General features: G+C 48.7%; 1 protein-coding gene across 1 annotated transcript; it reads right to left on the reverse strand.

Annotated features, from left to right (window-relative positions):
- Window positions 1-137: 137 nt before the first annotated feature.
- LOC8023809 (pyruvate dehydrogenase phosphatase regulatory subunit, mitochondrial) lies at window positions 138-25667 on the reverse strand. Its single transcript, XM_042294048.1, has 19 exons — window positions 25489-25667; window positions 25302-25429; window positions 20461-20588; window positions 20321-20402; window positions 19684-19765; window positions 17166-17247; window positions 15707-15828; window positions 14530-14644; window positions 14268-14420; window positions 14030-14154; window positions 12215-12439; window positions 10794-10923; window positions 10037-10170; window positions 9386-9534; window positions 8401-8599; window positions 7636-7725; window positions 6727-6906; window positions 2008-2301; window positions 138-1148 (listed from the first exon to the last, which is right to left on the reverse strand). Exons 2-19 carry the CDS (start codon window positions 25427-25429, stop codon window positions 1029-1031), a joined length of 2538 nt encoding a protein of 845 aa, XP_042149982.1. The 5' UTR covers window positions 25489-25667; the 3' UTR covers window positions 138-1028.
- Window positions 25668-25796: the final 129 nt, after the last annotated feature.

Here is a 25796-nt window from a genome sequence, read left to right on the forward strand (position 1 = left end):
TCTCTTTCTTTCGCTGGGATCATGGAGTGGAGCAACGGTTTATTTTGAATATTTTTTCGGTGGCTGCTGCACTTTTATTTCTTACACCTTCAGTGTGCCCATTCCTTCAAAATACTTGCAGATCGATCACGCAACAGTTAATCATTTGCTTGGTCGGCTTTATTTTGCATCTCTTAGCATTGCACCAGACCGTGTAAAAGTGTCGGCAACCGGAAAACACACTTGGGAACGCTACTCTGTAGAGAGAACACGTGGAGATAGCCCATGTTTATCCTCTGCGTTGCTGTGCCCCTGAGGTGTTACAGTATTGTTTGCATCGAGGGAAAGCAATAGCTTTCTATGGTTGAGCAGTTGGCTGCACTGATTTGCCCCAACTGGGATTAGACTATTGGCTATAATGATCAGCTTCCTTTTGTTCGGAAGCACTTTGGAGGAACTTGGTTATAAGTTGGGCAAAAGGAGAAAAGCTTTAACCTATCTGAGTGACAAGTCTTTTCCAACACGAACAAGTACTTTGACAGGAAACCGCAAACTAAAGACCTCTCCGAGCATCTGAATTCTATTTGTAGTATTGCCTATTCTGCAATGGCATTCAGTGCCAGCAGATTATTTTATGCTGAGTCAGTGGATCTCTTTTGATTAAACAAGCCACAGTTGCATAGAGGGGAAAACGTCTCTGTCGCTTTGAAGTGCAAACCTGAGTGTTGCACACTTTGTACCACGTGCCGGATACAACCACCTAGGTGCAGTAGAGTGGCAAAAATGAGTTTAGTCGTTTACCAACGTTCCGAAGATCCAAAACAGACACCCAAAGAGGGAGGTGACTAGATGCAGTCAGTTAGCTTCTAGAAGTAACTTACCGTGCCACTTCTTTCGACGGTTCTATAGCCACAAATTACAGCCAATGTGCCCTAACTAGTGGGTACGTCGATGACTAACATTCCGTAAAATTATAGGGGCGATATTGGCAAACGTTGGCCGACGCTTCTCGAGACGTGTGCCGCTTGGGACCGGAAGTGGGCGGGGCCTCAGAGCAGGGTCCTGGCCTGTGGCTTGTAGCGATCCCTGACCCCTCCCATGGGGGCCACGGTCAGCTTGGGGGCCACCACCGACGCCTCCACGGGAAACCTGCGGCCAGCCAATTCCACCTGCGCGCAGTGGCGGGCACTTCACCCACGGGGAATGCGAAAACGTCGACATTGTTACGGCATTTTCTAAAGGCAGAACCGTCAGGTAAAGATACCAGAGACACTAGAAGATAGCTCCACGAGAGGATTGTTTGGGGTATGAATGAACTGCGAAAAGTTGCACTTTTACATGGAGGTACTCATGCACATCTCGCGTCGGTGATCGATACACAATGATATGTACAACGAAGGTGTGAGTGGGACTCTTCACGCAAAGAGGTTTACAGCAGATTTTGTGAAGGAAACCAGAAATGAGGAAGCTCTTGATGGGATGCAAGGACAGGCACTCTATGTTTGGAAGCCTTTCGTGCTTCAAAATATAGAGCACTTCCGTGTAGGTGTACTCAAAAGAGTACTTGCACATGCACTTTGATTTTTTTTCGGTCTGCAGACACTTGGTTAGGAAGAGGTTGGTTGCTTGGCAGTGCTTGTGAGGCCGCTTCACACGCTTGCGACTGCCTTAAAAGCTTTTACGACGAGAGAACACACTGCCCCATCTATCGGGTGCAACACTTGCACTTTCCATATATATATATATTTTTTAATGTATCTTTTCTTTTTTTAATTTTTTGACAATGTTACAAACGACCATTTCTTATAGGTAGCATGTACATCTGATCTTACAAATTCAGCAGAACCTTGGCTCTCGTCAAGGGGCATCACGGAGCCGAAGCCAAGGGGGCTGAAGGCAAGTCACGAAGGTGGGGGCTGCTTTTCTGCTTTAGTGAAATGCAGTTCCAGCCCATCCATGTTCTCTGGTCGTAAGAGGTCCCGAGAAGTCAAAGGAGAGAGGCCCAAGTTGGGCCCCAAGGGGGAGCACCTCGAAGCGTCCCTGGGAGATGAGCCCCGGGGGCAGGAGCTGCAACTGCCTGCTGCCGGGGTCGAACCAGTGGACGAAGCCCTGGCAGACGTTCTTGGCCAGGGAGAAGGCGTAGCTGCCCGAGGAAGTGAGCCCCACAAAGCGTCCCTCGCAGAACAGGGGCTCCTGGCCCCAGGCCCAGGGGTCCCGCTCGCAGTCGTGCTCCCCTCCCAGCTGGAAGAAGGCCAGCTGCCGACGGAGGCCCTCCCGGGCCTGCTGCTGCAGCGCAGCCTGCCCAATGAACGCCGGCTCCTTCTGCGTCGCGAGGCGTGCGGGGACTCGGAAACCGGCCCACTTCCAGGCAGACGCGTCCCGCAAACAATTTAAGCCACTTTTTCTTTTTAGAGCGCAGCTCTTAGGCGCCCCTTTACGGCTTGAGCGGCGTCGGCGTCAGAGTAACCGCCCGTAATCCCCCAGTCGCGGGTATGCAGTGCCCATTTCGTTGGAGGAATGCCTCCAAAGAAGTTTCATCCCCATCGTACGTGTTGATGATATTTCTGGACCAGCATGGCATCCGGTCTGTACTACATGAAGAAAGATTTGGACAGTCCAAAAAGTGGCAAATATGAATCTAAGGAAAACTACAATGAAACTTGGAATCACTGGACAATCGGCTTTTGAGTATGGAAGTTTATGTGGTGTGCTTCCTTCCTTGATCAGCCTCCTTTTGGATGTGGAAACGCCGACGCCCCGAGTCCTGTAGACAACGATTTTTTTTTCTCAGCCTTGGAGCCACATATTGCAAAGTTGTTTGAACTGGAAGTGCCATCCACTGGTCCCTCCTGCCTGTAAAGTGTGCACCTCCCACCACGAGTGGTATTCTCTTGACAGCCTTTGACGGTTAAAACCGGTTCCCGTTCAATTACACCGCCCAAACTAAATTTCCACCTGGCTTCGCTGTGCTACCTCTTTTTGGTACAATAAGTGTTGCGTCAAGTTACTGTCATGTCCAAGTACCTGTGTGGCAAAAATCGGCAACTCGCACAACCAGTTTATAACGCAACAGCTGACCGCAAAAGCCTTTGACGGCCAAATCGTGTGTTGGCCGACAACTTGGTTTTCCCGGCTTTGGAACCACCTTTGGTAAAGTTGATTCAATTGGAAGTACAGTGGACTAGTCCCTTTCTACCGGTAAAGTCTCCACCTCCTACGACGAGTGGTATTCCCTTGACAGCCCTTTCACGGTCAAAACTGGTTCCCATTCAGTTACGCCGTCCAAACCAAATTTCCACCTGGTTTCCCTATGCCACCTATTTTTGGTATAATAAGTCGTGCATCTAGTTTTGGTCATGTTCAAGAACCTGTGTGTCCAAATCTGCACTTCACACAGCCCGGTTATAAAACAACACTTTGGGTCCAATAGTGGATATCTCGTACAGCTTTATTCCTTTATTCGTTCAAAATATAACTTTCACACCTGCTGTCTTAATGAAACTTGGCACACTTAGTGCACAAACTTAGTGCATCTCACTGGCCTCCAAATATCATCGTCCCAGCAGTCCTATGTTTACGGCGGCGAGCGAAACAAATTTCCCACTGAGAGTGATTATGGCGGCGGCCATCTTGCTTTTCGCAAAATTGCTCAAACCCCTCGTTCGACCGCAACTAGAGAAATTGCCCCTATAAACGACTCAAACTCGATATATAAGAAGTGGAGAACAGCTAGATGCCCTTCTTAGGTCTACCCCAGCTCTCATGCAACATCACCTTAACGTAAGGGCTCAAAAAGCACAAGTTCCGTCCGTGCGCACTTCCGCTGCCACAGCTTGGCATGCGAAAAGGCGCCGCAGGCTGCTGAACGCGCCTCACTGTCGAACGCCAGCTCCTCTGCTAGCGGCGCTACGCGCGTTTTTCAAAGCGCCCCCTATAGTTCCCACACGGAGCGTTAAGATTCTTATATAGCTTTCTCACCCATTGTGTATCCTCAATTGTGTCCAGTCTTTGTTCAAAGTTCAACTCACTGATTGCCTCTGTAGCCTCGAAAGATGGCCAGCCCACGTCTCCCTGCACTCCTTCATTTGGTGTGTTCCCATGTGCCCCAACTGACTCCGTAAGTGTGACGTCATGGGTCCAAACAAACTGTTGCTAGGGTCGTTGTTATGGGCAAATACATGTGGCTAGGTTTTGCTACGAAAACCCGACCGTTCAAAAATCGGGAGTAGGATTTAAACCTCTAAAAATCACAGATATAGAAAGCTTGAATGTCACATATGTTTCGACTGAAGTGTACCAGTAATCGCTTGTTCCTGAAATATTTACGACTGCAACTTCCGGTCCTCAAGACGCATGCAGCAGACGACGAACGCAAGAAGAATGCCGTCTGCCACACGCCCGCCGGCCAAGCCGGCGTCTGAATCGGGTGAATAAAGACGATACTATCCTGATATTACATTTTTTTTTAAATATAATGAGTTTCAGACACTTATAAGAATTCATAGTGGGGTGCGACGCAAGATATGGTTTATCGAAAGTCCGGGCGTCGATCGAGATGATCGTCTGCTAAAAGATTGCCATGCACCCGTGAGAAAAGCACTTCAGGCGATCGGTAGAGATCCCAAATTTTGTTTGCGGACTCACGCTATGGGAGGGTGCTTCGTACCTGGTTGTAACCAAAGTGTAGAGAAAGATTGCAGTTTTTTCAGATTTCTGCGAAACCCCAAAACGCGAAAGAACTGAATAAAAAACATAAGGTGAGTTTATTACAGATTGTACTCTCATCGCGGATTCGATGGAGATGTTAACCGAAAGAGCAGATCCACTATATTTAATGTATACTAAAAAAAAAAAAAAAAAATTGCAAAATTGCGATAGGCATGCAATATTTTAATAACCTGACAACCTCAATAAAAATAATAACAAACGACTTACCTCGACGGCGTACGATTTGTTTCTCACGCTGACCTGCACTACGCCGGTAATGCACTTCAGGTCGTCGTCGTAACTGATCTGCGTGACGTGGTTTGATTTTACGGAATTTTCGCCCTTCTGAACGAAGCTGGGTTCTTCGCAGAAAAAAACACACATTGCAGAGGCCTCTGCGGCCATGACGATGCACTCGCTTGTGTCGATCGTTTACCGACGCAATTCAATAAAGAGGCCCGCTGCAACAGAGGCCAGCAAATCTATCGTGTCGTCTGTTACCGAAGCAAAGCCGAGTGGAATACTTCGGAAATGGCTTTCATCGTTGCAATATGACGCTGAGAAGACAAGAACATCATAATTAGATATCAAGAAGTTAGGTTGCTTACAAAAAATGATTTACTTACTTGTAAGCAAAAATCTAGCCTCGTGTGGAGTCTCCGTGCATTAGTCCCTAGCAATGGTTAGTTTGGACCCAGACGCCATGTTGTGAGGTCATCACTTACGGGGTCAATGCCAGCCTGCTCTTCTGCCGGCTCTCTACGCTCGACTGGACCTCAGATTTCACGCATGATAGCGCATTGCCAGAAGACAACCCCCGCACCATGACTCCTTTCCATATTCCCCCAACAACTTCATATCTACTGTAATTCCATAGTGCCTCATAAGTGCTGCATTCCTTTCTTGAGCATATTTTCTTCCCATTCTTCGAAGCATTCTTTTCCCTCATTCGGCCCTACACCTAGGTATTCATACTTCTCTACGTGTTCTATTAAAGCTTCTCGAGTTTTCGGCGCATTCTCCTTCTCACTGTTGTCAACCATTGTTCCCGACTTGTTGCTACTGAATTTCAGGCCCAGAGGGTCTCCTTCCTCTCCACAGATCTTAATCAGCTCCTGTAACATATCCATCTGCTAACAGTACAATGTCGTACAAGTAGAACATTCCTGGTATAACTTTACTTTTTCCCCTCTCTCCATATATGACACATCAAAAACCTAAATTGCACTCTTCTCATCTCTTTTCCATCCTACTCGTGTATATCGTACAAAGTAGAGGTGGGACAACTCCGCCCGAGTCCTCTTTTTATTTCTGCCAGTTCTGTTATTTCTGCTTCCCACGATATGACAACCTTATTATCTGCGTATAACTGCTGTAAAAGCTTAATCAAATGTGCACCTGGGGGGACATCATTCAGATAAAGCTGTTGTCTCATTTTTACAAATGTTACAAGCGCGAAATGTAGGAGGTAACAAGGCGATAAATCCTATAGTGCAAATCGTCACTTTTAGGAAGAAGCGTGGCTTGGTGTGCCACGAAAATTGTTCGCGTAACAAAATGTGTTGTAGCCCTCTTTCTTTCTTTTGCCTCAGAGTATTGTACATTGCTTCCAGCTGCAAAAAACTTTGTTTCTTACTTGTCCCATGCAATAGCCTTTTTGGCTTACATTGTAGGCTTCTTTTGCAAACATCATTTCAATGAATAAACGAAAAAGTTTTGCACTGAGCAAGAGATAAGAGCAATCTTCCCTATATCTTTGATATTTTGAAATTGACAACCTTCACTGCTAGCAAATCTCTAAGGATGCGTAATACGGAAGTTGATGACAGGTAACGTCAAGATGCTGGCCATGAGGCAGCCACTTTGTGCTAATTAGGGAATGTCGATGCAAGCGAGGCTAAATGCAAACAAAGCCGAGCTCATTTTTCTCGTAGTCTAAGCGGAAGGCGCAGGGACAGGATTTTTCATCGGGATGGGGGGTTCCTCTACGGGATGGGGGGTTCCTCTAAGTGTGCTTAGACGCAGGCCCGAGTCACTGACCTGGAGTTTGACCCTTGCGCTGCGGTTGGCCTCGAGGGGAGTGACGCTGCTGTCCAGTTCCTCTGCCCAGAATGGCACAAACTTCTCAATGCGCAGCATGCGCAGCGCATAGTAGCCCACGTCCAGAACGCCGTAGTCTCGGCCGGCCTTCTTCAGCCGCCCGTACACATGTTGGGCGTACTGGGACAAAACACAGAGTGCTCATTCCGTTAATGAAAGCACCGCTGGTGGACAAAGAACCAAAAATGTCTACTCTGCTGCAGAACAGTCGGATTCAATTGTTCCAGTTTATGGTAAGAGTCCAGTAAAGGACCGGGTTCAGAAAAGTTCTGCTCAAAAAAGCGGTGCAGGATTTTGAGCATGTGCAACAACACGTCCCTTTGTGCATGAATGCGCAACACACACTTCTTCGTCTTACAGATGTAAATCGATACAACTGGTTCTCTGCATGCTTAGACATGCTAGGCTAGTTCAGAAACTGCAGTCATTAATTGGGCAACTACCATACGTATTGGGTCATAATTTTAACTGGAGTGAAACCAAAAATATTTATCTTATTGGAGAGAACATTATGCGTCGGACAGTCATACGGTCAGACTACCAGCCATTCCAGTTGCTCTGGCCCTAGCATCAAAGAGAGCGAGACATATGTCGGATCAGATGCCATCACCATGCAAAGGAAGATAACTAAAAGAAGAGTAAATGTGCAGGTCCACTGCAGACATGACCAATACTTGAGACCATGGAAGCAGAAGACACGTGAGACACACACCTGGTGTGGCGTGTGCATAGAGGAAGGCCTAACTGCAGAGAAGAGGTGCCCTAGTTTTTGTGAAGGTAAAAAGTTCACAAAAGGTCAAAGATGCCCTCTAGTCGGGTATGGTGGGAGTAGTATCCGAGCGGGCTTACCTCCGAAGGGATGTACAGAGAGTAGCCGGGTTCCAGGGTGTTGTTGTAGCCGAGCACGAGCACGTTGGTGGCGTACGCAACGTCCATCTCCTGCAGGGACATCAAGCGGAGGTGCTGCGCTCCGGACACACTGGACTTAACGACTTCACCACCTTAACAATCCCCAGGGAAGCCAATATTTCACTAGGAGGCTACATTCTCAGCCTCTAAGCAACGTATTTGTTGCTAGCTTATGTCTGTGTACACCTTCTTTCCCTCCTTTTATATCCCGCTGCACTTGCATGCCCATGAAGCAAAGGCCCGCAAGGGGCCGGTCGTTACAGTGCGTTGAAGGCGTCTCCGATCGATGTGTTTAGCGTCCTGTTCTACCCATGTGTCGGAAGTAGTCTCGAAGTGGCAACAATTGTCCCAAACGCCGTAGCGCTACGCTGTCGGATGTTGCGTTCCTGGTGGTTGGTGCAAGTAGTTCCAGCAAATGCGAGTGTTGCCGTGGTCACGGCATCCCAACTCCTGGCTGCCTTTCATGAACTGTCGTGCTGTAGAGCGACCTACAGCAGAACAGGTGTCTGCTACCATTGCTGCTGTGCAACACTGCCAGCACCAATGACAGCGTGACGCTTCTACGAGGTCATCGGGTGGAAATCGAAGGGCCCCTTTTTTTGGACGAGGCAAACGCACCAGTCGGAGACGCATTTCAGGCACCATTATGCAGCAGACGAGCAAAGCCTCGCCGCCACCCGGGCATTGGGTGTCGGGAGTGCGCACCTGGCAGGTGAATGGCTCCAGGTCGATTTCCCTTCCCGTGACCTCCTCGAGTAGGCTCCTGGACTTGGGACCCAGGACGTAGAGGACCGTGTAGAGTGAGGTGACGTCCCGCAGGGACACGGAGCCGTCCCGTGGCAGGTGCCGCCGCACCCACTTGGCAATGCGCGTCTGCTGCGCCGTGGGGGACACCATGAAGTACCTGGGCGGGATGGCAGCGGGTCGACTCAACGTGTCCACTCGTAGATCTTTCACTTCAATACAGCTTATTTATTATCAGTAATATCAATATTTGATCATATTATGATTTGATATCAATACTGATGGACGAAGAGCGTGTTGGTGCGGGCCAAGATTGAAAAAAGAATAAACACATAGGACAAAGGCAACACAACCGTATCTTTCAATCAGTATGGCAAGCTTTCTGCCCATACCCTCACTACACTAGCTGAAACATGCACACAGAAACAAAGTCAAGTCTTCTATGTCCCTGTTTAGTTTTTATAACCAAACTTGTCTTAACTTGAGGTTGATGGGATTGAGTGGCTACCATTGGCGATGACGACAGTTATGCAGCAAAACAAGGGTCGACATTAGTCATCCTTGTAGGCACTTTCTTGCCGTCTTCCCTCCATTTCTGACGAAGCGCCCCTGGCCCTCAGAACTTTGGACATGCATGATCCAGACAGGAAACCTTTTGTCACATCTGGGCCCAGATCTTTCCAGAGACAAAGTGAGCCACGAGAGGCTCCAGAGAGATCTAAAATTGGGCGACTCGAGGAGCCTGGTCCACGTTCGCCAAACTGAAGAGTGTTTTGCAGCTTTTCAAGCCTTTCAAGTTCTCAAATTCTGTGAATGTCTCACTGCCGAACGGCCCCACCAAGTGGATTTGTCACTCCTTTCCTTTGACCACCAAAATATAGGCAGAGTGCACCGAAGCAAAGTGGAGCAGCGAGGAAGTGTGGCTCCTCCCGCTCCGAGCACCCACCGGTTGGCGTCCATGCGGACGAGGATGCAGTCGTTCTCGTAGCCTCCCCGGTCGTTCTGCATCCCCGTCTGCACGATGTGCCCCACCGGAACGTCCACCTCGTTGGAGCAGAGAATCTGCAGCAGGGACACCACTTCCAGGCCGCCAGACTGAAACGGGGGCACCGCCATGACCCCAACTGCACAATTGGGAGGAGGGCCTCCAACGACGCTGGCACGTCGGTTTGCCCAGGCCCCATTCGAAACGGGCAGAAAAGTTTCTGGCTGACAATACGCAGGAATCTCCGGACTGCCATCGCTACCACCAGAGCACCATTAAGTAGGGACTTCATTGATGCTCCAGAAACAGTTTGTACATAGTCCTTGCCAAGCTATGTCTCTCCTAGTTATTCTACTACTATATACTGTTTCGGTAATTTCTTGTCTCTTATAATCGTCACCTCCCAATGGCGAACATGAAAAGCACTGACACAGTACACACACGGTTACAACTGGATGCCAAAAATAACTCTAAGGAAATGTCACGTCCCACGATTTTGGTACAGAGACCAAAAAAAACACGAGAGGTACATTATGGACAAACTTGGGAAACAAACAACAAGCACCGAATAAGTGCAGACTAGAAGAATGGGAAAGGTCGCACATTGCCCACCTCGAGGTAGAACTTGGTGAAGGAGGACATGTCGCTGATCCCCACCCTCTCCCGGCAGGCCACGTACTCCTGGTGCACCAGCTCCAGCCAGTCGGGCTGGCCGTACGTGGGAGATGCGCTCATCTGCCTCTCCCCTGTGCACGGGTGAGGACACCACTGCCTGGTGGAAGGGCAGATGACACAGACACGCGACGTCCACGATTCAAACCAGGACAACTCTACCAAGTTGAGGAAACTGCGTGCCGCGGGAGGGCGAGAAAGGGAGCAGAACGTGGCAAATCCTCATCATCAACTCGGTTGTGCCCGCAGAAAGAACGACAAAAAAAGCGGAGAAAGAAAGCAGACAGAAGGTGAGGAATGTTAATTTTGCCACAACGAGTTGAAGTTGTTGGAGTGCTAGTCCACCTTTTTTATTTTTATAAATTGTGCGACGCCGTTATTATTATTATTTTTTTTTGCAAAGTAAGTTAGAAAAGAGCAATATACAGACCAATGTTTTGCTGGCACTTTGTGTATATTAAGGCATTGCCAGCGATATGGGCCATCGGGACCACCTACTGGGACTACTAGTGTCCGCGTCCATGCCCCGCTGTTCTGAAGCGGCCGGAATGCGTGGAACCTTTTCCTCTCAATGATTACACTAAGTCTATGGCGTGCCAGTACTGATGGGTGCGACTCTCGACGGACGTGGCACTAGATTATTTGCAGAAATGACGCAGAGCGAGGGTTCTCGCCCGCAGCGTGCGACTGGGCTCACCCGACTCGTGCTGCGTGTCGAAGAAGAGGGCCCTCTCGAAGCCCATGCGCTCTCCGAGGACGGCCCCCTGCTGCTCCTGCAGGGGCAGCAGCGGCGAGCAGCGAAGACGCCGGCCCGTGCGGAACTCCGCCTGCACACGGGCATCGGGTTCCGTGGGACGCTCGGTTCCTGGCCGGTGCCACGCCGCCTTCCGCACACGTCCACGCACGGGCTCACCCAGCGGAAGAACGGTGCAGATTTTATTGGCAAGACGGTGACAGTTACCCCTAATACTCCGAGATAAGGAATGACACGAAACAGAACCTGCCACGCGCATTCTTTCCCGTTTAGGCGTAATGTTATGCGCCATAAAAGAGCCTCGGTTGCAGTGGCACCCTGCACCGATTTGAACTCTTATAGTAGCCTCAGCACAGCACACGGCTTGCGAGGAGAGAGTTTGCGCTTTCGATCTAATGTTGTCCAGCTACGAGCGAGTGAAACACTGGTGGGTCCGAGTTCAGATGCATCCGAGTTTGGATGAGAGGGCCCCCAAGCTGCAACACGCCCATGTTTCGAGGTTTGTGAATGAGTGAGCTGGCCCGTGTTGATGGTTGGGATTGCCTACGACATCACCCTTGCAGCGGGCTTTGCTGCAATACTATTAGCATAGACTCGAGAAAGTGTGAAACGTGGGGGGCACTCCGATAGTAAATATTAGTTGCACCAGGACTAATACTGACTTCATTTGCACCACATACAACGAAATATATGAAGGACATAAAAAACGAAGGACGTTTACAACTCCCTGTAATGCCGAATTAGAGCACGGCTCTTGAGGAGGAGGGGAGGTTACGGAGAGGAGGGCATGCCCTTCCTCCTCCTCCTCTCATTATTCTCCCCCTCATGACGTCACTTGTGAAGGTCGTGACCTTCAGTGTGAAGGTCGCGGTTTTTGTCGTGACGTCACAACAAGGGTTACGAGCGACGCCACGAGTGACGTCGCTCGTAACCCTTGTGACTGTCGTGACGTGAATTGTGACCCTCGTGGCGTCACGTGTGACATTATTATTGGAAACGTCCCATAATGCAACGCGCAGGTCACGGTGACGTCATTGGAGACCCTCGTGACGTCACTCGTGACCCGCGTGTTGCATTATGGAACATTTCTCATAATGACGTCACTCGTGGCTGTCGTGACCTTCGTGGCTCCACTCGTGACCCTCAACACGTCACATGTGACGTCATTATGCGAAGTGTCTTATAATGCAACACGCGTGTCATGAGTGAGGCCCGCGCATTGCATCATGGGAAACTTCCCATAATGCAACGCGCAGTTATGCTGACGGCGACCCCACTCAAGCCGGAAACGGGCGCCTGAGAGCTGTGCTCTAAAAACAGAACACGAGCTGGGAGTGATGCAAAAGAAGGGGCGAGCGTGAGACCTGGAGCGGGTGTGGCTCGAGGCAGGTGCGCCCCACGGCCTCGGTGACCCTCTCCCTGAGGAACTTGGCGTTGTTGTGCAGGTCGAGGAAGCGGCGGCAGTCGCAGGGCAGCAGGTAGGCCCGGGGGGCCCCGTCACACAGCCACAGTGCCAGGGCACGCCCCACCCCGCCCGCACTCTGGGCCTGGGCCCCGTTCATGCCCACGGCCAGGAACAGGCCCTCTACCTGCACCCGGTCGGCAGAACGCCGACACACCATTGGCGACAGCACCAACCACTCTCCCAGTGTCACCTGATCTCCAGTTTTTATCTGGCACATTTGCTCCATAAGCGTGCACCTGCTCTGTGTTCTACATGCTTCTTTCATCCCTTTGAGTTTCCTCTTGGATTCTGACATGTTGCTCATCCTCAACTTTTAGGAAAAAATGAGGCAACATCAACTGTCAGATTGTGTTGTAAGTTTTAGTTCCATGCTCGGAAGGCGTATGACAGACACTCATAGAATCGTGCCCCTCAGACCTTCAAACTACTTCAAATGAAATAAAGCCTCGCTATACAGTGCAATCCACTTATAATAATATTGAGAAAACCCGAACAAGTAACTGCTCTAACCGATTATCACTGTACCTGGACTGGACACCCCATGCGAACACCTCCAGAAACTGATTGTTATAAGTGGATTGCACTCTCTAGGCACATGAGTGAATCTATGGCCACCCCAATGTCTTAGGCTAGAACATGAGGAGGAAAACCACATAAAATGGGCGCATCTCCATGACAAAAATAAAAATAGTCCCACGTTAATCAACAGTACACTGACAGCAATATTAAGTCACGACGAATTCGTTGGGCATCGGCGTCGCATTCAGGCACCGTGGGGTGTGTGAAAAAAAAGCGTTGAAAACAAAAGAAAAATGGGACCATTTTGTTCCGAACGCTTTTGTTTCTTTTTACAGCGGAGCTGTTAAGGGCTAGTTCCCCCAGGATCCTGTCCACCAACAAATAAATGTCGACACAACACTCCGGACAGCTACCGCCAGCTATGAACGACGGCGGCAACCAGACTGGTTGCCGCCGTTGGTTGCCGCTGTTGCGCGTTGGTTGCCGCTGTCGCTCATAGATGGAGGCACATAGTACTGCTCTGCTGCTCTTCCTTTTTCCCCAGAGTGGAAAAGCTGAAAGTTTTTTTTGTTCTGGATCGCGTGAAAGCGCTTCTCCTGGCACGAGCTCTCGATGCATTGACAGTGCTACAATGCCATTTTGTTATCGGTTATTTTTTTTTTCCCCAGGGAGAGCCTGCAGTGGGCGTCGGGTACTAAAACAGAACTCTAAGTAAAAAGGGGGTTAGTTGTTAACGCTGTGGTATAGCTCTGTGGTAATTTTTTGGGGGATTTGGCAACATGGACGACGGATGCCCTACTAGGCCAACTATAACATCAATGACAACTAGAACAACGCAGATCATTTCCGGTGGTAGGAAGAGCTCATAACAGCTACTATGGCTGTAAACAACAAAAAACGTCCGGGGATGGTGTTCCCCCAGACGTTTCCCCTCTCTGTATCGATGCCACTGCAAGAACCAGTGCAATGAAACATCCTCAGGAGACTGTCCGATTGAAGAAGAGGGATGAATACTTCGTTTCTTTTAACTCTCGACAGCAAAAACTGTGCTGTTTCAAGACGAGCAAAAATACATCTTAATTGTGAAGACTGATGGCAGAATCAATGCCAACTGCATGCAAGATGACTAATCCTTAACCACCCAGCTCTTCTGATCTGAGAAAGAGCTCTGCAAACAGAAACAATGCCAAAGTACCTCGGATGTCTCTCCAAGGATGCAGTGGTTGTCTGGTGTGAAGGTCTCCGGTGCCGTTACGAGTTCTGCCAGCTCCAGGTGGCGAAGGTCTGGGAAACGGTGCTGGAACTGCTCGTAGATGCTTTCTGCAGAAAGGTTGATGCACGTCGGGGTAGCCTCATCAGGTGTTGAACACAGCGAGGGACGACCCACATAGACGAGAAATGGGAAGTCGCTAGGGAACGAAGCGAGACTCAACTGAACTGAGGGTAGTCCGGTGCCAGACGGAGGAACTCAAACTTGTCCGGCACGTCGTAGTGGAAGAGTGGCTTGGCCGTCTCCTCAAAGCCGCCGACCAAGAAGCCGCGGCCAAAGGTACGGCTGTACACGCGGCCATCGTAGTCCCACACCACTGCACGGAAGTGGTCCGTGCCGTCCTCGTCGGTGGTTGGAAATAACGTTCCCCATTGGCCTACTAACTGTGCTAGGTTGGGAGCTGCAGAGTTCATGCCATCACTTACCCGGCAGGGAGCGGTCCGTGTCGTCCAATGGCTTGGTGACGCCAAAAGAGTGCTTGGCAGCGTGGATGGGCACAGAAAACTTGGGCTGGCTGGCCTGGGCTAACTCCCGGGACCACTGCAACGACGGCATGTAGCAACATTGCTAGGGCTCAGAAGCACGGTGAACCAATAAATCGTCGGCCGAATACGCAAGCTAGACCTAACGTCCCAGAAAGGCTTCGCAATATATAAGTATAACATATATAAAGTTAAATGGCCCGGACGTTTTGAGTGCCAAATGCTAAACAAATATCACCGTCCAATCAAAGATACCCCGAGTTCATACAGCTTGATGCCAGAAGGTGTCACAAGACTAGTACTCCTAGGTTGACGTCAGTCGTAACAAAGCTACGGGAGCCCATCTGGCTCAACCAAAAAGTTTACAACAGATCTCCGCCTTTGCAAAACCTATTTTTGTCTCGCACCCCCGTTGCTTCCAACGCCGATTTCTTGAATTTTACTACGGCAAGTGCACATGTGGTGGTGGGCTAGCAGGCGCTCTGCATAAAGGTTATTACCTTTCCGCCTAGCCCCGCACACCACTACACATGTCCATTTACTGCATAAATAAAGATAACTTTCAGTTTTTCCACTCTGGTGAAGAAGGAAGGAAGACCAGCGAAGCTGTGCTATGGTGGGACGACCTCAAGGACCACTTCTAGGACGACCTCGAGGACAACTTTCAAGACTACGTCTAGAGAAATTCAGCCTTTCCACTCTGGTGAAAATCAGAGTGGAAAGGCTGTAAAGGTTGCTGCCATCACTGAGCGACGGCAGCAACCAGACAACTGGCACGCTGGTTGTCTGGTTGCCACTCATAGATGGCAGTAGCTGTCCAGAGTTTTGTGTCAACATTTATTTGGTGACGAACACAAAACTGGGGAACCTAGCCCCTAACAGCTCCGCTTAAAAAGATTTTTATTACGAAAGCAACACGTACGTGGCTCTGAGCAAAGCGCCAGCTATGGAAGCAGTATTAAAACTGGGCTGGTTGGTACTTGTGCATGGTGGTATTAATGCGCCTGAAAAACACGGACAAAGAAAGAAGCACACAGGACGAGGCGTCCTGTGTGCTTCTTTTTTTGTCCGTGTTTTTCAGGCGCATTAATACCACCATGTATGGAAGCAGGAAGCTCACCATGCCTCCAGCCAGGATGAAGTACTCGCAGTTGATGGTGCCCAGCTCGGTGTCGGCACCGACCACGGTGCCCTCGTGGCTCAGAACTCTGTGCACCTGGCACTCCTCCACGTACTGGGCACCTGCAGGGGAGAGGCCTAACCGCTCGGGCTTTACGAGCCCCGCCATTCTCAACAGTGTTCCCCAAGGACGTCGCAAAAGGTGCAACAAACCCTCCGAAACTCTGGGGAGAATCTTCCACATTCGGTGTTTACGACCACTTCTTACACCTACATAAAACATGGAAAGTTGGTGCATGAGAAATCGAGGTGAACTCCAAAATTTTGCCTGCTGGATGCAATGGCCGAAATACAGCTTTGGGGAAAACCTAAACTTGCCACGTTGTGATGCCAAGTTTCGGGAATGTTTTGACACGATACGGACGAAAAATGTTTGGGACACCTTACGTTCATTTGCAACTCCTTGTCTGTGCAGCTAGCATCCCCTCTAAAGCTAACAGCCGTTTACTTAAACTACAGTGAGAACGCGAAAAAATGTGCGCAGGCTTTGTATGTGGGCTAAAAGAAGGTATTCAAGACGGACTCGTTGACTAAAAAGTTAGTATCGGTGTTCTTTATGCAACTTTGAGAGTTGGGTGAACATAAAAGGCCGCGGACCGATACCTGAAGGCTTGTGAAGCCTCGCAAACGGCTAATAATTACAAATACATTCACAAATGCATATTTGCTGTTTTCTAACATGGGGTGTATTAAGTTTTACAATTTTTTTTTTAAGAAAGCAGTTTGTGCACGAGAGTTATGCGGCCAGGGGGTCATAATATATCGAGGGATAACCGTCCCGATAAGTAGGTTAATGTACCTAAAAATTGCTAATTACCTTCTTAATTATTGAAGCTAGAGAGATGGTTCCCATCAGAAACTTGCTGAGCATCCTTAACAACCTTCAAAGTAAATTTTACAAGTATTTGATACGCGTGGGAACTGCTGTGGTGCACTGAAGCTACCACTTGTACAACAGGAGGAAGGCCAGCGGTACCAAGACATGTCCCCGCAAGATCTCTTATCGTCCTCATTTTCGTACAGCCAGCATTGCACCCGTTGCACAAGTCATAAGTTTAGCACACTCCCACACTTCTCATAACCCCCCCTCCATCTTTCTCAAGTTTATTGATTTAATGGTTTTCGATGACACCGAGCAAGTTTCTAATTGAAACATTTATGCTTATTAAAAGTAATTAACGATGTTTAGTGAATTATCTCACTTATCCCGATGGTCAGCCCCTATATTATGTCTGCCTGGCCGTATAAATCACCACCACAGACCGCATCAGCCTGACTTTAGGGCATTCTTAAAACAAATCTGTGAAGCCATAAAAAAAAATAAAGAAAGAACAGTATAAGGCATGTATGTTGATGGTCCCGAAGGTATTTCAATAGATGACATGGGACGTCAGACGCACCTCCCTCCTGGGCCAGCTTAGCGAGGGTCTGGCACAGTGCCTCTGTATCCACCACACCATCCCCAGGCACAAAGACACCTCCCTGGAAAAGCCAGTCCAAGATATGCAACGCACATGTTATTACTTTATATGCTCCCAGCTACCAAGAAATCGCTCCACCTGGTAGCTCTGACTCCAGTAAACTGTGCTGCAGAGGAGTACAAATAACGACACCGATACGAGAAAGACGACGCAACCAGAGCCGTGTATACAGAGGGCTTGGTCAATGGGAGGTGCGGGCAGAGCCAGGGCATGCACCAGATGCGGAGAGTGGGCTTGGCATGCTCTCTTGGCCAACCAGAAGCAGAAAAGAATCCCCTAGCGGTGGTAGCGAGAAACTGTTTTAATCAAAGGTATATGTTGGTATATGGCTTTAACAAGTGCGTAAGAGTAAAGTGTAGAAACCCTTCGTGGTTGAAAATAGGGTGCACGTGATTTTCCGATCATGATCATGCAGAAAGATGTAAAAAATGAATGCGCCGCTGGCAGATTCCCGGCCCTCGATGCTTGGCATACCGATTATGTCGATCGTTCCGCTAGTCGCACTCTTCCACCACGACTTTGGATGACCGTGATTGAAACATCACGTGCACCATATTTTCAGTCGCCGAGAGTTACTCCGACGCACTTATCGAGTTTGTTTCTCGTGACCACCGCCAGGGTATTATTTCCGGCTTCTGGTTGGCCACATTCGAATTTGTGAAGACGCCCTTAAACACGCCCAGCCCGCTTTCGGCCAATGGCGCCCCCTCATTTGTCTCCTACGCTTCCCAGCGAATGGCCAATCTCTCTACATACACGGCTTTGGACACAACATACAGGCACAATTCGCTTCAGTGTAGTTTTTTTGTATTCCTTTGTAGTGCAGTTTAATCGAAGCTCAAAAAACCAACTTGCCCAATACCGAGCACTGCCAAGCTTTGATACTTTTTTCATACATACAACACAACACCATAGCATAAGCATCTTATTCCTTTCTAAAGACAAAAAGGACCAATGGGGCCAGTCCCGACATAAGGACAGGGAACACACTTTAATGTACCATAACCCCCCTCTCCATTTCTTAACACTTCCGACAGTCATAGCAAAGGTGCACGAGGGCTACATAAATGCTAAAATACTCCAAAAGCCAGGTAAGGGCACAGAGAGCACAAAGGCACCTACAGCATAGTGTCTTGCACTTTACTGTCTCCTGCGTGGTAATTAAACTAGTTGTCTCGTTAGGTCAAGCCATTTTTTGTTACACAGATGGTGCAATATCTGCCTCACTTAACCTGCCATACCGCACAACATGCAAGCATTGTAAAGAAGACCACCTTTGAAAAACGCATCCAGTTTATTCTAAATGAACTACAGTCAAACCCGGATATACTGAATTCAAAGGGGATCGTAAAATAGTTCGATATATCGATAGTTTGATGTACAAAATATGTGAACTAAAGCTCCAGTTAAAAATTCCGAGCGTCTCTGCTAATACCGAAGGCCACGACAAATGGGACCTAACCAAATAGAGCCTCTCTTTTTTTTTTTTTTACGACTGTCTCGTGCTGCGTATTTTTGTGCGCGTATGCATGGCGGTCTGCCAGCCCCGCAATGCGAGCTATGTGCTCGCCGCTGGCACAATCCGACCGCGGGAGAAGCTACGGGCGGTGGTGCTCAGTTGGCTCTATGGGGTGTCCCCGCCATGGGAGTTCGACACAGAAAAACAACGCTCCTATACTATTACACGTGGTTTTCAAGGGGATGTATGGATTGTTCGATGTAAACAAGAATTCGAAATACCCGGGTGTGATATAACCGGGCTCGACTGCAGATGTGCAGCCTCGCTGACAACCCCCAAAAATGTTTTTTATTATGTTTTGCAAAACAATTTAATATGGTGTCGGGAGACTACCCAACCAATATTTTGCTGCAGAGCCAGATATATTTTTAATAAAGCCGAAAAACTCAACTGCTCAAAACCGAAACCAAAACATGATCATGGAAGCTCATGTCCGGAAGTCACAAGGCTACACACGACCGCAATGGGGCTGATACTCTTTTCTATTTCTCATATTGAATGTGCGCCTTAGGTGACCCACCACTTTGGTTCATCTATGTGCACCAAATATATATATGTTGGTTTTGGTTTGGTTACATATGTATTGTGGCCAAAAAACCATTTATGTTTTTTTTAGCCACAATATTTATGTTGCGACACTCATTTGAACAATTCTGGAAAATTATTTTCTTTCGGGGCCGACGTCTCGGACATGAAAGTAGTATGTTTGAGAATCGCTCCCAACGAAAAATGTGTCTCGCGACGCAAACATTGCACTGATCTTTTTAGGGGGGAGGGGGCAATTTACTTTGTGACCCACAAATCCTAACCTGGCACTTAAAAAAAGAAAAAGAATAGGCTCTTATTCTTTGGGAGTTGAGTGTCCTTCGAAGAACTCTTATCCCACGGGTTGTCTTGTGCAGCGTCGTGCCCACTCACCGCCAGGTCCTCTGTCCTGAGAAACGGGTGGAGCTCCTTGAGGGACTGCGGCTGGTGCACGGTGCAGTCGACGCCCCGCGCACTGCGAGGGATTCGGGGGGAGACACTGACAATGTCCGCGTCGCATCAACATTTCCCCAAAGTGGCAAAGACACTCTATCGAAGCTGGTGGCACGCATCAATTTGTACCACGAGAAAGCACAAAATGAGAAAGCTGGTACGCACGTGACAGAGCAGAACAAGGGATGGAAGTGCGCAATCAAAACATCTAGCTTTGGTGACACAGCTTCTAGAAGGTGACGTTTACTAACTTCCGCTGCCATGAGTGACGATAGCCGAATGAGCTTCAACTATCATCACCGAGCGGAAATCCACGTGACTACATCATTGAGTTTGGCAAAGAGACTGAAAGAAACAGTCTACCGGTATCTTTGAGGTACAGTGAGGACGGCGGCATTATACGCGAGTATACTAGGACCACACAATAGGGCCAGTCCGTAGGGTCAAACATATTTTGACCCAATATCGTTGCGCCGTTCCTCGGAAGAACTAGAAGGTGGCGGACAAAATGGGCCCGCACCTGCCACAGCATTTGAACGAAGACACTCCCCAGATTTAAGGAAATGGGAACACTAACCGTGCTTCAGCAGCCAACCTTTGGAGGGACACCATGCGCTTGCGTGTCCTGGCAACACTGAGGGTACCACATTGTTGCCAGCCTGCAAGAACACGCAGAAGCTATGCGGTGAACCAGCTTTAATGCGCAAACAAACTCACCGATGTCGTGGCCTTCCTGCTGCAGGCTGTCGTACAGCTTGACGCTGGAGCGGGCAATGATGCCGTTGACGGTCGGGTGGAGCTGCCCCGCCAGACCGCTGCTGCGCCACGTCGCACCGCAGCCGATGCTGTGGCGAGAGACGGCCCCTTCGCACGCTGCCTACTTTGCTTTGCCACTTTGCACCCTTCAAAACAATTCACGCATGCAAGGAGCCAGCCGCGGGCCAATTCATGATCCTAGCGCCGGTATCCGAGGCAGCAGATGCTCTTTTTGTGTCCCACGTGCCCATCGCGTGAGCAAGTGGAACCAGATCCCAAACGCCATTTTTGCCACAATGTCCAATCCACCTTGGACGAAAATATTTTTCATGATACACGGAGGACGAGTGCCTCTGGTTATAAACACGTTTGCTATATCCCGTCGGCTCGCCGAGATGCCTAAGCCTACGGTTCCAAAATTGTCCCGATTGCGGATTATGTCTTGCCTCAAAGTGGGCGCAAAAAAAACGTCGAATCACCATTTGCTCGAGTAGAGCAAAGAAAGAGAGACAGAGGGGACGAGTCCATTTACTTTCGATCCCGTATAGTTCTGTGTAAAGGTGAATTATATATAGTAATAGAACCCACTCGTACGTCCCGATAGGTTTCGTTGCCCATTACGATGTCAATGCACGCTTACAGTTACGTGTATATGTACATCGAGTAGAAGCTAGCCTGCCCTACAGCATCCTTGTTTGGAGCTCTCGACATACTAGTAGCATTTGCTAAATGATTAGGGTGACCGCCTTCCTTCTAGCGAAATGCGGGACACGCGGGGCAAGGAGGGGGCGGGTAGAGGAAATTCATCAACATGCACACCACAAACTGAGGCTCTGTTAACAGATTTAATATCCTGTGCTGTTTATACACCTGCAAATTGTAATGCAGCAACTAAGCTAAGATAGTTTTCAATCCCAGTTTTATATTTTTTATGACAAATATGTTATTAAATGTGTCGAAGTTGAAAGCATGAAAATCAACTCTAGCAGCACTCAATGCATCTAATGAAATTAAGAAAAATTAAATCTTTTTCGGGTTATTGTTTTCTGTCAATGCTTACTTTTATCAACATGGTCCTATACAAATTTTTAACATTATGTTCTTTTTCTTTTTGCATTGTGTGGCTGTCTTCACCAAAAAAAGAAATTCGCAGCAACCCTTTCATGTTATAACATCAATACGAAAATAATGGCAATAAACGAGCAATTTCCTCTTACAATAGTTTGCCACCAAAGGGAGAGGCACAACGGCGCATGCCTGCCGGGCTCCTGCAAGAACGACGGTCACTTCCCGCAATGCTTGCATAGAAAATGGCATACCATTGCAATACACACGATTGCCACTGACCTCCGCGCTTCTCCGTGCTTCGTTGTTTGACAGCACCGTAAGTTGCAGAGTGAATATTACGGTAGTGTGAAATGCGGGACATTTTGAAGATTTGAGAATTTTTCGCGAGACGCAAGCCTTCAATGCGGGACAGTCCCGCGAGTCGCGGGACGGGTGGTCACCCTATATATGACGCACCAGCATGGTTGCACAAATAGTGATTGTGTCATCTTTGTTCCTTAGTTATTGATGGATGCGGGGCCATCTTCGGTACACTGGAACCGGACGTCTTATCAAACGCAGTTTCGTCAAACGCCGTTTCATAGAAGCTGTTTTATTGCATGCCGTTTCCTGGAACGCCATTACATCGAACACCACTTTATTGAAACTGTTTCGTCGAATGGTTTTACTTGAAATGAAATAGTTGGCACAACTGAAATTACCCATCTAGATTGACTGCCTCAATCCTGCGACTAAGCAGTTAACGACAAATGCTTGGCAGGCACAGCAACGCCGCAACTTCAACTACGTAACAATGATCACGCGTGAAATTTTTTTATACCCTCAAGAGGTTTTCAAGACTTGTTTGTTTTCTGCAGCAGAGCTTTCCACCGTGCATGAATGGCTGCAAGCTCGCTTGCCCGATTCTTTTTTGGTGCTAAGGCGCGCCATATGTCAAAGGATGCACTCTCACCGGGAGACAGTGTGCATCTACTTTCAAGGCATAAAAAAGGAACGATAAAACGCAAGTCACTTGGCACAATACCTGCGTGTGGGGAGGCACGCATTTTTATAATGTGCAATACCATAAATATAGGGATTAAAAAATTCGATCTTACGGCGTTTAATGAAATGGCATTCAATGAAACAACAACTCTTTCTACCGTAAATGTCCGGGAACCTTACGCTAGCCAGATCGGGTTTACGCATTTAAAGTAGTACAAAAAGAGTGTGTTCATGCGCCTGTGTATTCACCCGAAGCAATGGCGGACGGCAAAGCCGTGTAGAGTTTGGTCAATGGAAGGCGCGGGCAGAGCCAGGGCGTGCACATGACGCAGAAAGAGGGCTTGACATGCTCTCTTGGCCCACCAGAAGCCGAAAAGAATCCCGAAAAGAATCCCCTAGTGGCAGTGTTGCCAACCTATTTTTTGAAAATACCCCACGCCAGCGTCCAGAAAACCCTACGTTACCCTACGAATATTTCTTATTACCCTACATTCTACCCTATGAGGCAAATCTTTGTTCAAATAATGCTGTTGCATGGATTATGCTGATATAGGGTAGTATTAATACGGTACAAAGCGACAGGGTACACATGCACGCGCATACCTGGGTTATTCTACAGGGTTCGATCGAGAAAAGTAAACCCTACTTTTCGGCCCGCGTGAAAAATACTATGCATCGCAAAACGCTCAAACTCCACCAGAATGTAACCCTAGCGGTCCAAGCAAGATGCCAAGGTTTCAGCCCGATCCGACGACTTAATCAAAAGTTATGTGATTTTCTGAAAATTTCAATGGGAAAATGGAGCCCATTTATGCCCGTTTTCGGTTTCTGGTGCCATAGAGCCCCATGTGTTTGAAAACTCCGTCGGCCGCCATTTTCCCATTCAAATTTTCAGGAAATCACTTATAACTTTTGATTAAGTTATCGGATCGGGCTGAAACTTTGGCATCTTGCTTGGACCGCTAGGATTACATTCTGGCGGAGATTGAGCGTTCTGCGATGCGTAGTATTTTTCACGCAGGCCGAAAAGTAGGGTTTACTTTTCTCGATCGGACCCTGTAGAACACCATGCTTGCATGCGCGCTGTGTAGCATCAGCACAACAGTGTCGCTTTGAGTGCACAGACATCCCCAACCAACATGTTTAGCTGATTTGTCATCAAATTAAAAACTGGGCTACGTGGGACCAGCACTCGCGGCGACAGACCACGCGGCTCATTACAAAAGGAAGCTAATCGGAACGGTATATTAGCTTATTCTTTGGGTGAACCGCCTAATGATTCCTCAAACTAAGGCACTATTTCGACAAACTAGGCTATTACAACGGGGTAGGATAGAAAACCGGCGGCTCTTCCGTATTCGCTAAAGTGTCATTCGATGAAACGTGATGGTTTCGACTTTGTTCGCTAAAACGTCGTTCACTCAAGTGAACGCCTCCAGTACCAACTACTTGCGCAGTCGGTAGACAGTCTTCAAACTGCCTACCGACTGCACAACGTGCCAGGAAGCTCCGCGGGAGCTTTGAAATCGGTTTCCGTACTTGTCGATCATCCGTGATCAGCGCTCTATGAGCGTGGTAAGGAGAGTTAATTGCAATGCGCCATAACAAAAAAAAAAGCGCCCAGTACGAGTGGTAGTTCCCGCTATGGTTATTTGCAGCATGCGCACCTTACGCCAGCGCGTAGAAAAGTCCAGTTGAACAGGTGGCAGCCAGTTCTGGTTGGCTCGGCCTGGTTCCGCCCGCGGTGCCATGTGTTTCGCAGGTGTAACAAGGGCCGCCGGATGGACCAGAGTCATCAGAAAAAAATTGGCGGGAACATTTCCAGTGGAAAGATACGTCCTCTGGCTCCAAACTCCATTTGCGCAACTGCACCTCCTCCCGCCTCCTCCCACTTGCTCCAGCTTTCCAAAACTCTCCAGAAAAAAACATCGAGGGACTTTACTCCAACTTGGCGTGTGGTGCTCTCTGTTAGCACGTCTTGTAACTTGGATACTTTCGTTTTGCATGATGTCGTGGTGTGGCAGCACACGGGTTGTAAAGTTATGCAAAGCTTGCACATAAGCTTTTTTTCATTTTTTTGTATTATGCTGGCCGTTGAAGAAGCAACGTCTGAAAATACCCTACTTTTGGCAGGGAAATGGCCCGACGGCCCTACAACCCTACAATGTACCAAAAATGCCTAAAATACCCTACAATTACCCTACGGTTGGCAACACCTAGTGGTGGTAGTGAGAAACAGTTTTAATCATAGGTATATGGTTTTAGTAAGCGCATAAGAGTTAAATGCAGTAACCCTTCATGGTCGAAAAAAGGGTGCTGATGTTTCGATCACGATCCTGCAGCACCTGGAGCGCTGCTCAAACCTTGAGAGCTACGGGCCTATGCACTAGCGGACGGTATTGATGTCGCCGGCCTGTCCTAACGCGGACCTCTTCCCAGGCGGGGCTTGGGCTGCAGGCATGCAGTGAGCGCTTGGAGGTTCCGACGAGGCTTGGTGCAAGCTCGGGCTCGCGAAAAACAGACAAGGACAAAGGACAGCGCTCGTCCCGTGTGTTTCGTCTTCGTCTGTTTTTCGCGCTGTTTTTTACGATGAATTTCCACCAACTCGCCCAACTATATCCGTTCTTCTAAGGCTATATTAGTTTCCCTACATTCATTGGACACAGCCCAAAGGAAAGCAGCAGCGCCGAGACCGCTTGCGAGAGCAGAGGGCGAGCACAACTGCCTCGCGGTTCAGCTAAGAGGCTCACCGCCCTTTCTCGAGCACCACCAGGTCGGTCCATCCGCGCTTGACCAGGTGGTAGGCGATCGAGTTGCCCACCACTCCCGCGCCGCATATCACCACTCGGGCGAGCTTGGGCAGTACGCGTTCAGACATCTGCAGAGAAGACCGTCTCCTGGCAGCACTCGTCTCTGAAGCGCCCGAACTCTTCTTACTGATTCACGAGGTCAGCTGTGACTTGATCGGTTGCCGAAGGTAACGCTCGACCAAGAGAGCGACCGTGATGGCCTACGAGAACCCCCGGCGGGTGCCGCCGAACATTTTCGGTCACTTCAGTCCTTCAGTCGCAAGCAAAACCAAAACAGGATCCGAAATTCCGAAAAATAACAATAGCGATGGCCCTTCAGCTGCTCTCTAGACTCAGCCAACTCAGCTCCTCTTCTCTAGTTAACAATAACCTCATTAACTAACTTTGACAAGCAAGATTATAGGCTCATCAAATTGTTCATTTATAAAATATAAA

The sequence above is a fragment of the Ixodes scapularis genome, unplaced genomic scaffold, assembly GCF_016920785.2.
Source record: "Ixodes scapularis isolate PalLabHiFi unplaced genomic scaffold, ASM1692078v2 PGA_scaffold5__190_contigs__length_132052651, whole genome shotgun sequence".
Lineage (NCBI taxonomy): Eukaryota > Metazoa > Arthropoda > Arachnida > Ixodida > Ixodidae > Ixodes > Ixodes scapularis.